This window comes from Odocoileus virginianus, chromosome 2 (genome assembly GCF_023699985.2).
Source record: "Odocoileus virginianus isolate 20LAN1187 ecotype Illinois chromosome 2, Ovbor_1.2, whole genome shotgun sequence".
Taxonomy (NCBI): Eukaryota; Metazoa; Chordata; class Mammalia; order Artiodactyla; family Cervidae; genus Odocoileus; species Odocoileus virginianus.
In genome coordinates, this window is record NC_069675.1 from 81,951,122 (window position 1) to 81,964,853 (window position 13,732).

Below are 13,732 nucleotides of genomic sequence, written 5' to 3' on the forward strand. Positions count from 1 at the left end.
CGCCAACTCATTGGAAAAGACCCTGATGCTGGGAAAGATTGAGGGCAGGAGGCAACAGACGATGAGATGGTTGGATGGCATCACTGACTCAATGGACATGAGTTTGAACAGACTCAGGGAGATAGTGAAGGACAGGGAGGTCTGGCGTGCTGCAGTCCATGGGGCTGCAAAGAGTGGGACATGACTGAGCAGCTGAACAACAAGCACATCTTAGTATACTCTTACTTTCATGAATTTATTCTTTCCTTTCCCAAACTACCCTTCTTGTCATGCATCAATTTCAAGGAGGTAGTTCTCTCAGACAATGCAATTCATTCTCACCAGAGTAACAATGCATGCATTATGAATTTTATTTATAAGGCTGGAACAAACAAGAATGTTATTTTTTTTTCAACTTTAAATTAATGAATAAAATGGGAAAAGCAGCCCAGAAACCGCCATTTATGAAAGACTCAAGAAGGTAGAACTCAAGAAGTAAGTTTTTATTCCAAAATAGGAATAATGACATATACAAAGTGATCGTTTTTTAGAAACATTGATCTAAATTTTTTATACTCGTGGACTATTTTTTTTTCCTCAGGGAAGAAAAGATTGACATTAACTCTTTGGCATCATCTTTGAACATAATTCCTTCTCGGATTAGGATCCATTAGAGTGCTTATAAACGTCTAAGATGGATGGACAAGAGTGCATTCTGCTGATTCATTTCTGAGGACCTTTCAACTTTTCCTCTGGCTACGGGCCACTCCATAAACAGTGTGGTGGGGCGGGGAAACAGACCCCGGAGTCTGCTCTGCTTCTCTGCAGCTGTGTGATCTTGGGGAGATGTACTGTTTGCATCTCAACTGGCTCATCTTTCAAATGGGAAGAAGGATTCCACAGCACAAGGCTGCTGGAAAGGGTAGGCAAGACATTGTGAAAGCACCTGGCCCCGGGCCCAGCCTCTAGGGGGCACCCTAACATGCTGGTTTAAAAAATATTCTGGCAGGCAAGGCAGAGTATGGGTATCACAGTACAACCCTGTTACTTTGTCTGTCCCCTTCCTCTCTGGACGGGGACCAAACATTCAGAAGAGAAGACGAGCAATTCAGGGAGCTAAAAATTGAGCTTCAATAAATTAGAGTCAGAAGTCTAGTTCTTATCAACTATTTTCCCTATCACTTTGGTTGTTTTCACTGTTTGTTTCAAGTAAGACGTTTGGCTCTTTCCTTTGTAAGGCAAATTCTGTTTCTCAAGGTCAATCTCTGCAACCCTAATTTCCTTCCTGCAACCCCTGTAGTTTTTTCTTTTTAAAGTTTCTTTTCACTTTTGCCCTTTCTAAGAGGTAGGGTATTTACCCTATACTATTTTAATAGAATCATATTTGCTCTGAAGTGAAACTATTTGTTTTACTTTATTAAATTTGATGCCTTTGGGCTAGTTTCTAAAAGAGTAAACTTACACAAATTCGTAATTAAGTGAACCTACTTCAGTTTCCCTTGTGTCCAGCCTTTAGGTTAAAATGGTCTTTTGGACTATTGCTCTGGAGTAGGTTAGAGGGAAACCTACTTAGCCAACATCACATCCATCATCTGAAATGCTGGCATCTCTACAAGCTAATCCAAAAGGGACCCTTCAGAACTAAGAGGAAAGTCAAGTTTGTCCAAGTGTGTCCATGGAAGCATATGGATGACGTGACAGTTAGGCAAAACTTTGTTCTTCATAAAATGGACTTCGATACAGGCCTGGGCGGTGGGGTCTGGCCCAGAACCTAGGAGTCTGGGGTTGGAGTTCTTGCTCACCATCCACTCGTCCCCGTTGCTCTCAGTAAGTCTCCATGCATCTCTGGGACCTACGGTTCCCTGGCACCTACCGTGAAGGTGTGGCCTACAGACACCTCTGGGTCCCGTCCCAGTCCAGACGCCCCAGGGTTGTAATTCTTCCTTTAGCCTCAGTAGCCTGAGGTTGGGCAGGCTCCACCCTCAGATGTGCCGTCCGGTCAGGAAGAAGAGCGGCCGGTCCTCCTTGGCGTTGGCCGTCTGGAACTCGTCTCGCAGCCGAAACTGCCACTCGTCTTCCAGCTCCAGGCGGACGACTGTCTGGCGGAGCGAGTTGCGGTCCTGACAGATCACACACAAGGTGGCACCTGTGAGGACAACGGCAGAGGTGTGTGAACGGAACAGGAGAGTTTCTGGGCAGGAAAGCTCCTGCCTGCTGCTGTTTGCCAGAACAAAAGGCGATGCTGCTTTTGGAAGGGAAGGACCAGATGTCCAAGCGAGTGCCCATTTCCAGGGGCTGCTTCGCCATCTTAGCCAGACGGTGAGCGTGTGTCTTGGCAGGTCTGGCAGATGAGACAACACAGAACCAAGAAATGATGGCAAAGAAGCGAGCAGACGGGGAGGAGAGACTCTTAGGATCACAAACCAGCATCCTCAGCTCCAGCCCCCGGTGGGAAACACCCTGCCCCATAGCCTAACCCTTCCCTCTTCACCCATCGCAGTCATCCACCCGCCCAGGCCCCACGCACCTCCTGCCTCTCCTCCTGCCTGGCAACGTGAATTCTCCCTCAACACCTAGCGCACATAAATAATCATGGGTGTCCATTCCGTCTACCCCCTATCTCCACGTCCTATCCTCCTATTAGACAACATGTTTCCCAGGAGCACAGAATGTTGTGGAAACCCTCTATTTCCCCAAAGCTTATGCAATCCCGGTGCTCACTCAACACCTCACAGAGAGGAAGGTGGGTATCACGGCCAACCAAGAAAAAGTGAAGATCAATTAGGGATCCCAGCTGGATTGCAAATAGTGTTTTTAAGTCATACTGAAATGAACATTTCCCACTCTCAACCACTCTAGCACGAAAACACCTATAGAGGGAGAAAGATTAGAAGAAAAGTAAAGATGCACGCAGCAGCCTAAGACAAAGAAGAACTCATCCACCAAGAAGAAAAAATGTCTAGGGGGTCTGCATGCTTAAGCTAAGAGCCTGGCCTGAAAAGCAGCAGAAAAGCTGAAAATATCTGCTGGTCACTGGGAAGAAAGGGGATGTGTCTTATCTCTGTGCAAACAGGTAGAGAGGAAGAACCACCCTGGGATCCCACCCCAGCTTCCTTGTGCCTCCCTGGAGCGCCGGGGAAGTCACATGCCCTGAGTCTCAGTTTTGTGGTTGTTGTTTAGTCACTCAGTCGTGTCTGACTCTTCGCGACCCCGTGGACTGTAGCCCACCAGGCTCCTCTGTCCATGGGATTCTCCAGGCAAGAATACTGGAATGGGTTGCCATGTTCTCCTCCAAGGGATCTTCCCAACCCAGGGATCAAACCCGTGTCTCCTGCACTGGCAGGCAGATTCTTTATCACTGAGCCGCCAGGGAAGCCTGAGCCTCAGTTTACTCATTGGCAAAAAGGACAAGGACCAGATTCACCTCCCAGAGGTGCCAGTGATGATAGCCATTCAAGTCAAGGTCCCCCGTAAGAGCACGAGAATTTACCTTTCAGAAAGTGAAACTTTTTCAAAAAGCTAGCTCCCACAAAAGAGTCACAGAGGTACAGCAGGAGTCCACTGAACACGAAGTCAGAGCAGCTGATGTTTAAAGAGTGGGGCCTGGAGCTCACATAACACACAGAGATCTGGGGGAAGAAAAAAAAAAGGAATCCACGAGAAAATGCCATTTTCCATGAAACACTCCACAGCACTGTGCTAGAGCTTTGCATCTAACACACACTAACTGCCAGGTCAAGCTCAGGCTTGGAGGACCAAAAACAACATTCAGTGTCATTTTCAAATCTTATGTTCTAAACATCAACCCCAAGACTTACCCAGATATATCTATTCATTACCTCATTTGAGAGTCATAAATGTTCTGGCATGAGTAGTAAGTTTGATTCCTAACTTTCTATGTCAGGGCATGTGTGCTAAGTCACTTTAGCTGTGTCCGACTCTTTTCGACCCCATGGACTGTAGCCCGCCAGGCTCCTCGGTCCATGGGATTTTCTAGGCAAAAATACTGGAGTGGGTTGCCATGCCCTCCTCTAGGGGATCTTCCCGGCCCAGGGATCGAACCTGCATCTCCTGTGTCTCCTGCACGGGCAGGCAGGTTCTTTACCACTGAGCCACCAGGGAAGCCCCTTGATATGGGGGTGCACTGTTTCAATTCTTTCAGCCTTTAGCTTATCGGCTGTAAAGCGGGGGCCAGGCCGGAGCTGACGCAGTTGGGGGGCTATAATTCCAAGCTCTGGGTTCTAACTCCCGTGTTGAGAGACTTCTCTGATGGATGGACTCGACAGCACCCCCCTCAGATGGTTACCTGAGACCCCAGGTTCAGGTAGCAGTCCACGGACAGCACGGGGTGGCCGGGATTCTTCAGGGACAGTGGGAAGAAGCGGTGGCTGTGGTGCTGGAGGAACTTCTCCAGGAGGAGCTGCGCGGGGGCCGCGAGGAACGTGTGCTTGCTGTCGGGGGCGCAGATGTACTGGGCCGGCACGACGGCCATGGGGCTGTCCGACACCTGTGTGGGGACGGGCGGGCGTCAGCCACTCCTGGGGACCCAGCGCGGGCCTTCCCGGCGTGGATGGCTGTGTGCAGCTGTGATGCAAGAACACATACGTCCATGGTGAAGCTCTCCACTAAGGGAAATCTGGCTTAACTAAAGTGGGACGTGTGAAAACTGAGCACGGGATCAGTGATTGTAGACAATGACCACTCCATGCAGAGACATGGCTGTCTGGTCTAGAAAAAAATAAGAGAACCCATAGACCCAATGTTCCCCCAAATCCTGAGATGTCAGCCTCTGGGAAGGGCCAGCCTTCCCCCTGACCTCCAGATCCCCTCTGTCTCCTGTCCAGTCCCACTGGTCTTCCTCTTGATGGTCCAGCCCTCTGAGCCCACAATCTCTTATTTCATCACCAACATATTTCCCAGGCTGGAGCCAGACAGACTGGGGACATACATAAGACTACTCAAGTCCTCTGATGGACACCTTTCAGTGGGTGCTCATTACTCCTGAAGTCAAGAACGTTCCCATGGCAGAAAAGATCCTGCCTACTTCTCCAGCTCCTCTCCGCCACTCTCTTCCATGGATCAGAGGGACCTTCAAGGCAGGGGTGTGCCAATGACCTATGGGTTCCTGGAGGATACAGATCGCCGAGGACACATCTCCCTCCACCTGGAGGCTGTCTCCAGGGCAGATGGCACACACATCAAGCTAGCCTGTCAGTCCCATTCAGACAGTATTTAGCAGGCGCTGTCCCAGGGCCCCTAAGAAGAGCACGGTACCACATCTGACCCCCAAGGGCTCTGCCCAGCAGAAAAGCCAGACAAGTGAGCAGCAAAGACACTGATGGAGACGTGCTCAAGAAACCACGTGGAGAGAGAGCGTGGGATTGGGGGGTGGAAGATGAGGGCAAGGGTGCATGGAAAGGCTAGTGGTGGGCGTGCACCAGGGAGACACACGCGCGCGCACACACACACACACAGAACCAGAGATGAGAAGGGAAACTTGATAGAGTCTTTCCCTTCTCAGGGCTCCCAACTGGCAAGTCTCATTAGCACTGCCCAGCCGTCAAGCCCACCCCGCTGACTCAGAGGTGCCCGGGTGGCCTCCCGGCCAGCTTTCCCACCACGGGCAGCAGCTGTCTCCGGGCACACGGCCGCACCCACCTTGGACGTGATGTGGAAGGACCTGTGCCCACCCACTGCGATCTGCTTCTTCATCACGCTGAAGCGGTTGAACCGGCAGAGCAGGAGGCCGGCGCTGTGCACCCTCAGGTTGAAGTCCACGTCGTCACACATGAACCTGGCAGGAACCAGAGGAGGGGGGCGGGTCGGCCTCCAGGCAGCTCACAGTCACGTCCCCACCAGACACCCCCATACCGGCGGCTGGGCAGACGAGCAGGCTCGTTCCTGCCCCCAAAGACCTTCCCCGGGAGGCACAGCAGGGAAACCAAGAAGGAAACAGGCTGTGATGCCCCTGCACCGAGAAGGCAGGGTGTTCTCAGGCTTTACTACAGAGGTTCTGCCACATGCGGACCATGCACGCCACGCCAGGCACCGTGAAGGGGGCTTAACAAATGTCACTTCATCCATCCGTTAAAAAGAAAACAAATGACCTCCCAGAGTAAATATATTGCTTCCCTAGTGGCTCAGATGGTAAAGTGTCTGCCTGCAATGTGGGAGACTGGGGTTCGATCCCTGGGTTGGGAAGATCCTCTGGAGAAGGAAATGGCAACCCACTCCAGTACTCTTGCCTGGAACATCCCATGGACAGAGGAGCCTGGTAGGCTACAGTCCATGGGGTCGCAAAGAGTCAGACACGACTGAACATGACACCTCACGCCAGGCACCATGAAGGGGACTTAACAAATGCCACCTCATCTGTGTGTTAAAAAGAAGACAACTGACCTCCCAGAGTAAATATATGAGCCACTGTTATAGCTGAGGAAATCAAGACTCAGAGATGGTCAGTCATCTGCCTAAATTTCAAAGCTGACAAACGGCCGAAGCCACATTCCTGGCAGGTCAGTCTGCTCCAAAACAGACACTCCCCTGCGGGCACTCTTGGGGATGTGCCCACTGCCTGGCAGGTAGAGGGCTCGCTAACATTAGCAACTGGATTCTTCTTGAGACATGAGCACTCCTGCGGCTAGATCCAGAGAGAGGGACACAAGGAAATTATCATTTTCTTCAGCACTCAAGCTCCTAGAAAGTAATGTGTTCACAGAAGGAGCCAGAAAAGCAAGAGAAACACCACCTAGAATGGAAGTCATTAAATAATGAATGGTCTTATGCAAATCTCCCCTAAAATTATGCAACAAAAATAGTAAAAAAAAAAAAGAAAAACCCATGAGGACTGAAAGCAAGGGGCCAGGCCAGTGCCATGGGTGGGAAGGCCTTGCAGGGCAAGGAAGGAGCAAGGGCCCTCCAGGAGTAAGGCTTCTCCTTGCAAAGGGCCCTGGGACCATGGGACTGAGCTGATGGACGTGGGTGGGCAAAGGGCCCTGGGACCGTGGGCTGAGCTGATGGCCATGGTTGGGCACAGGGCGCTAGGACCGTGGGCTGAGCTGACGGCCGTGGTCGGGTGGGGCTCACCGGTTCTGGTTGTACTGCACATTCTGGGTCAAGTCCACGTTCAGGACGATGAAGTCATGCACATGGCATCGGGAGAAGGGCTCGCGCACCTCACGGCTCCCAGTCTTGCTGGACCACTTCCGCATGCCGATCAGGGCATAGTGGGTGATGTTGGGGGACGCCTCGATGTGCTGCATGATGTGCTTCAAGGACACATTTCTCTCCGACCAGGAAAATTCTCTGCTCAAAGGAGGAAGACGGACATTCCCAGGTCGGCATGCAGACTGGGCCGGCCAGGCCACTGCTTTCCCTGGAACATGCCAGGTGGGCTGGTGTGCCCAGAACCCATCACAGCCACCAGGCACTTCGAATTCATTATCACTGATCCTCGCAGCAATCCTGTGACATAGAACCATCATCCCCATTTCACAGATGGGGAAAAAGAGGCTCTGGCTGACTTGCCCAGTGTCACTCAACAGAGCTCGGTTGGAAGGGTGTTGTCTGTCTCCAGAGCCCATTCTCTGCACCACGCCACAGCACCTCCCATTTCTGGTAGCAATTCCAAGGAGGTTGGGGGGAGGGAAGGAGGCCGCATGTAAACACCTCCCACCCCACCCTGACGGCAACTGAGGTCTGGGAAGACAGTGAAGGCCCCCTGACGACCAGGGAGGCAGCCGAAGGGAGTGACCCCGGGGCTGGTAGCCCAGGCAACAGGAGTTCTGTGTGTGAGAGACCCAGTAAGTGGCTCAATATCTCTGCATCTCAGCTTCCTTTTCCCCAGCCGAGGGGCTTCCGCTAAGCTCCCTAAGGCCTCAGCCGGCTCTGACACCAGGACTTGAACATTCTGCTTCGGAACGAAATTCAGAAAAGCAGAGGGGAAAAGCCTAGTTCTCTTCCTCATCGCTGTCCTCAGCCAAGCTCTTGCCCTCGGAAGGGCAAACACATTTGCTCTATCAGACCAAACACATTTGTTTCTAGAAGAACAGTGGAGAGGATGGAAGTTGCTACACTAGTACTTAGGACTCACTAACACAAAAGAGAGGAACTAACCTCACATCGTCTTTCAAAAAAAAAAAAAAAGCCAAGCATTCAAGTTGTTTCTCAAATAAGCCAAAGATACCGGCTAAGTTGAAATACCTGTGCCAAAAAACCATACAGAGGTATCTTCCCAATGATGCTCAGATGCAGCTCTACCTACTGTGCCTTTTCTACCTCGTGCTGCTCCATCACCCCCCTCCAGGCACACAATTCACAGTTTACCTAATCCTCGTAACAAACCTCTAGGACAAGGGCAAGGGCCCCTTTGAAAGGTGATGAGTCTAAAACCCAGAAAGAGTCATTTCCCAAACATCATACAGCAAATAAAAATACAGCTTCATGTCAGGAGGAGGCTGGAGTGGGGAAAAGGTTCTAGAAGGTGTAGGGGAGGGTGCATCGGTGATGGTGATGGTCCATTTCTTCATCAGGGGGTTTGTTAAGTGGGTGTGTTCATACCTGGATACGTATGACACTTTCTTTTTCCAATCTATTTTATACTGAATCTATGTTGCGTTATTTTCTGTCTCTACTGTGTCTCAGTAAAATGTTTTCAATTAAAAACTCAAAAGCTTGGCAGGTGAGCCCACCCCAGGCAGGGCTCTGTCCACCGCACACCACATCTTCTAACAGGAAGCGCCCTCCGGGGTCCTCAAAGGATGGACAAGAATCCCCCACTGGGTAGAGCGCCTGCTCCATTGTCTCACTGGGGTGCCATCAGGAAAAGGGCTCTCACCTGCTCCTCTCACCCCCACCCTCGATGTCCACCACGTTCCACATCACGCAGGAGTCATCAGAAATCACAATGAAAGGCCAGATGTCCTGCGGCTTGATTCCCAGCTCCTCCTGACGGTTCCGCTCCAGCTCCAGGTTGTGGTAAGACAGCTCCTTGATCAGGAAGTGGGCGGCGCCTGAAACGAGCAGACAACCCCGACTCAGGTCAGTCTGAGTGCCCACCCCGACCCAGGACAAAGCCCCGGTGAGAACGAGAATTTGAAAGCCCACCCAGACCCCAGCCCTACCTGCTCTTATCTGCAGTCCTTATCCACTTGCTAGAGGCTATTGACTTGGGAGAGGAAATTCGAGGGCGGAAAACACTCCCCTCCCATTTGTACACACATCTCTCTATTTATCTTTGCTTTTCTAACAGCCAAGACCATGAATAAACCAATAACCGAGCACTGAAGAAAAGAAGAATCGTCAACAAACCAAAATAGCTTTAAAAGCCAGAAAGCTGAAAGAGAAAGGTCTTTTGATTCTATGCAGACTAAAACCGTCTCTCACCATCTGCCTCTACAAGGATGAGGCCACTAGTGGCCACCTTCAACACACCCTGCAAGCAGTTCAGGGTGGAGAATGAGGCACTCTGTGCTCTGGGAAAAACCAACAGAACAGGCCTTCAGATCGTGAGATATTTTTCAGGAGAAGATTTTATGAGCCCAGTTTCGTGCACTGTCTCCTATCTAAAAAAGCACTAAAATCCTTAACAGAGACACCTGCTGTCCGTGACCAGCACCATCCTTCTGGTGACCAGCAGCATCCTCCACTGATATGTGTGCCTGATGGCAGTTAACCTCCTTCACCAAAATCACATATACACTGACCTCTCCCTCATTTTGGGAGCAGTTCCTCGGAGCTATCTGACAGGCTGTCTCCCAGGCTCTGGTCCTCATTTTGCCCCCAGTAAAACTTTACTTACAATTCTCTCATTGTGCTTTTTTTTCAGTCAACACCTAGAAGACTCTCTCAAATCTCCATTCACAGAAATTTGAGTAGGGCGTGTCTTAAAGGGTCTATCACCAAAGAATTCAAGTGACAGGTTATCCCAGAAAACCTGCAGTTAGTGAAATTAGGATATAACACTGTGGGAAATTCTGAAAGAGATGGGAATACCAGACCACCTGACCTGCCTCTTGAGAAACGTGTATGCAGGTCAGGAAGCAACAGTTAGAACTGGATATGGAACAACAGACTGGTTCCAAATAGGAAAAGGAGTACATCAAAGCTGTATATTGTCACCCTGCTTATTTAATTTTTATGCAGAGTACATCATGAGAAACACTGGGCTGGATGAAGCACAAGCTGGAATCAAGATTGCCAGGAGAAATATCAATAACCTCAGATAGGCAGATGACACCACCCTTATGGCAGAAATTGAAGAAGAACTAATGAGCCTCTTGATGAAAGTGAAAGAGGAGAGTGAAAAAGTTGGCTTAAAGCTCAACATTCAGAAAACTAAGATCATGGCATCTGGTCCCATCACTTCATGGCAAATAGATGGGGAAACGGTGGAAGCAGTGACAGACTTTATTTTTTGGGGCTCCAAAATCACTGCAGATGGTGATTGCAGCCATGAAATTAAAAGACGCTTACTCCTTGGAAGGAAAGTTATGACCTATCTAGACAGCATATTAAAAAGCAGAGACATTACTTTGCCAGCAAAAGTCCATCTAGTAGTCAAGGCTGTGGTTTTTCCAGTAGTCATGTATGGATGTGAGAGTTGGACTATAAAGAAAGCTGAGTGCCGAAGAATTGATGCTTTTGAACTATGGTGTTGGAGAAGACTCTTGAGAGTCCCTTGGACTGCAAGGAGATCCAACCAGTCCATCCTAAAGGAGATCAGTCCTGAATATTCATCAGAAGGACTGATGTTGAAGCTGAAACTCCAATACTTTGGCCACCTGATGTGAAGAGCTGACTCATTTGAAAAGACCCTGATGCTGGGAAAGATTGAAGGTGGGAGAAGGGGACAACAGAGGATAAGATGGATGGCATCACCGACTCAATGGACATGAGCTTGAGTAGATTCCAGGAGTTGGTGATGGACAGGGAGGCCAGGCGTGCTGCAGTCCATATGGTCGCAAAGAGTTGGACACAAATGAGTGACTGAACTGAACTGAACTGATTAAGAATATCCAGGGTCTTCCCCGGTGGCTCAGTGGTAAAGAGTCCACCTGCAATGCAGGAGACGCAGAAAACTCAGGTTCAATCCTTGGGTCAGGAAGATCCCCTGGAGGAGAGCATGGCAACCCACTCCAGTGTGCATGCTTGGAAAATCCCACGGACAGAGGAACCTGAGGGCTACAGTCCACGGGGTCGCAAAGAGTGGAACATGACTGAAGCCACTGAGCACGCACACACACAAGAACATTCAGAAGAGCACACACACAGTTTGGTGGTCTTGGTGCAGTGGTGGGACAGCAGTGATTATAGAATGAATGTAATTAATATGCACACACCTGCTGGAGGAGACTAAGGGGAAACAGGTGTTCGGTCTAGAGAAACATTTCTCAGTGGACTTCCTATGAAGTCAACGTGTCTTGAATTTAACTTTGCAACAAATTTGGGGGGAAATAAAAAGGCCTACCAACTCCAGCGCTGTTGAAGATGCTGGGGAGGACCAGCATGATATGGTTGGGCCAGTATTTCTTGTAAATCGCCATCTCGTACTCCTTGACAACCAGCACGTGCAGGTGGCTGGCACCGTCCATCGCGTGGTACAGGTTAAAGAGTCCGTGCTCGTGACGGCCAGTTGTGGGAGTGAACGTCGGGCTCTTTATGTATTCGTGACTCTGGAGAGCATGGGTACAGAGACATCAAGCGTTTGTCAGCCTGGCCACGAAGACTGCCCGCCCTCCGAGATGGGACTCTGCAGCCTCCTCCATCTGAGGATGGTGCCTGTTTCCACACGCCTTGCTCTGGCCGAGCCTTGGGACTTGCTTTTATGGATGAAATGCAGTAAAGATGGTGGCGTGCCAGTTCTGAGCCTGGCCTCCAGAGGCATTCTGTCCTCCCTCAGAACCCCCTACCCCTGGGAGAAGCCCGGGCTAGCCTGCTGGACAAGGGGAGGCCACAGGAGCAGACACGGGCATCCCACTGAGGCCACCACAGTCCAGCCCCACCACCAACCTGGTAACTCACTTTAAACACAAGGGATGGCAACCAGGATAGCCACCCAGCAGAACCGAGCCCAAACTGCCAGTGCACAGAATACAAAGCGAAATAAATGCTTATTTGAGAATGGTTTGTAAGGTGAGCAAAACTAATGGGCTTATCGTGACCCAAATCCACGACCCTCACCTATTGGTGCCTAATGCACGTTGAGTGCACATTATTCCTGTGTGACTTAAATCCCTCCATGTCTGAGCCATACAGCCTAGCTTCTTATTCACTCAGGCTGTGAATCTTCTATATAAACAACTGTGTTTTCTTTCACTCTTTTCTCAACAACCAAGCTAGGTCTTCCATTCCTTCTTGATTTCTCAAAGCACTTGCCACAAAGCTGTGAGCTGAGCTGGCGCTCCTAACCAGTTCTGATGGGGACCATCAAGAAAACAGAGTAGAGTAACTAATAAGGCCTCCGTCACCCTCTAATAAAGGGCCGCACTACCCCTTCACAAAGGTTTTCACTGCTTGATAATAGCCCCTGGGTCTGCAAGGCTGAGTCCCAGGGCCGCAGGGCCAGTACCTTGTCTGTGACGAGGGGCAGTCGCATGCTCTCCAGCTGGCCTCCAGGTTGGCTGAAGACAAAGTGGTGCTCCTTGGACTTGGGGATGATGAAGTGGAGCTGGATTTCCTCTCCTAGCATGGAGTAAGAGAAGGCAAAGGCGTGCAGGGTGGACTCATAGAGCTGGGGTGCGAGGGGGAAAGGACAGAGCTTGTCATCAGAGTCCGGCCTGACCTCCCGGAAGAACCCAGGCCTGCTGCGGCCATGACCACACACAGGCCACTGCCACTGCTGCCCCAGCTGATGCCAGTTCATAGCATGGACACCCAGGCCTCGCGAGTGTGTACCCCAGGCCACACCTGATTGGCCAGAGGCTCCCATCCTGGTGCTGACCCCTCAGTACCCAGGGGATGCCTCTGAAGCTGCTCAGCCTTTCTGGACTCTGGATTAGACCCAGAGGCATGCTGGGGCACCAAAGCCTCCATGCTCCAGGTCACATTTTTAATTTCAAAAAAGATTATTTTCCCATCACAGCTAATCTGTATAATAGCAGAAGACAATAAATAACTGTATAAACTTGTGCGTGTCCGTCTCACTCACCACATCCAAGACTCAGGAACCAATGAATATTCCTAGGTCCTCACTCCCATGGTGGACATCCAGAGGTCTTGGGCTCACTCCCATCCCTAAGTCTAGCCTCACCTCCAGTCACTTTGTCTAAAGAGTCCTCCCATTACCCAGTCACCGTGCCCACACTGCTCCTGGTGTGATCTCCCAGCCCGGCGAAGCCCAGGCCAGAGGCATGCCTCCTCCAGGCCTCGGCTCTGGCGTCCACAGCAGGGCCTCACCGGCCCCTCTCCCTTCAGCTACCCCTGCAGAGGCACAGCTAGTCTGTCCCACGCCCTCCCGGGAGTCACGGGGACCAGGGCAGGGCTGACATGGGCCAGGACGTGCTGGCTGTGACGTCTGACGGACTGTGGCTCTGCTTTGAGAGCCGAGATGAAGGAGAAACAGAAGCTGACCAGGGGAGGGAGCAAACAGGGACATAACCGAGGAATTTCCTAAGACCACCTCCCAGGGGAGCCTTGAGCAACGAGGAGCAAGAACCAAACAGCAGAGGCAGTGACCTGTCAGCAGGGAGTCAGCGTGTGCCCCTGTGTCCTCAGGGGCCTGGTTTCACACCCCTGCAAAGTGTGGCCCCAGACC

General features: G+C 50.9%; 1 protein-coding gene across 1 annotated transcript in view; it reads right to left on the bottom strand.

Annotated features, from left to right (window-relative positions):
* Nucleotides 1-221: 221 nt before the first annotated feature.
* The window catches only part of GREB1 (growth regulating estrogen receptor binding 1), a 66,675-nt gene continuing 53,164 nt past the window's right edge, over nucleotides 222-13,732 (bottom strand). Inside the window, exons 25-32 of the mRNA XM_020883216.2 lie at nucleotides 12,548-12,709; nucleotides 11,447-11,651; nucleotides 8,816-8,990; nucleotides 7,066-7,284; nucleotides 5,638-5,773; nucleotides 4,286-4,486; nucleotides 3,470-3,608; nucleotides 222-2,125 (exon numbers count right to left, since the gene is read on the bottom strand). Of these exons, the coding sequence (XP_020738875.2) occupies nucleotides 1,962-2,125; nucleotides 3,470-3,608; nucleotides 4,286-4,486; nucleotides 5,638-5,773; nucleotides 7,066-7,284; nucleotides 8,816-8,990; nucleotides 11,447-11,651; nucleotides 12,548-12,709 (1,401 nt within the window). The 3' untranslated portion in view covers nucleotides 222-1,961. The remainder of the gene's footprint in view (nucleotides 2,126-3,469; nucleotides 3,609-4,285; nucleotides 4,487-5,637; nucleotides 5,774-7,065; nucleotides 7,285-8,815; nucleotides 8,991-11,446; nucleotides 11,652-12,547; nucleotides 12,710-13,732) is intronic.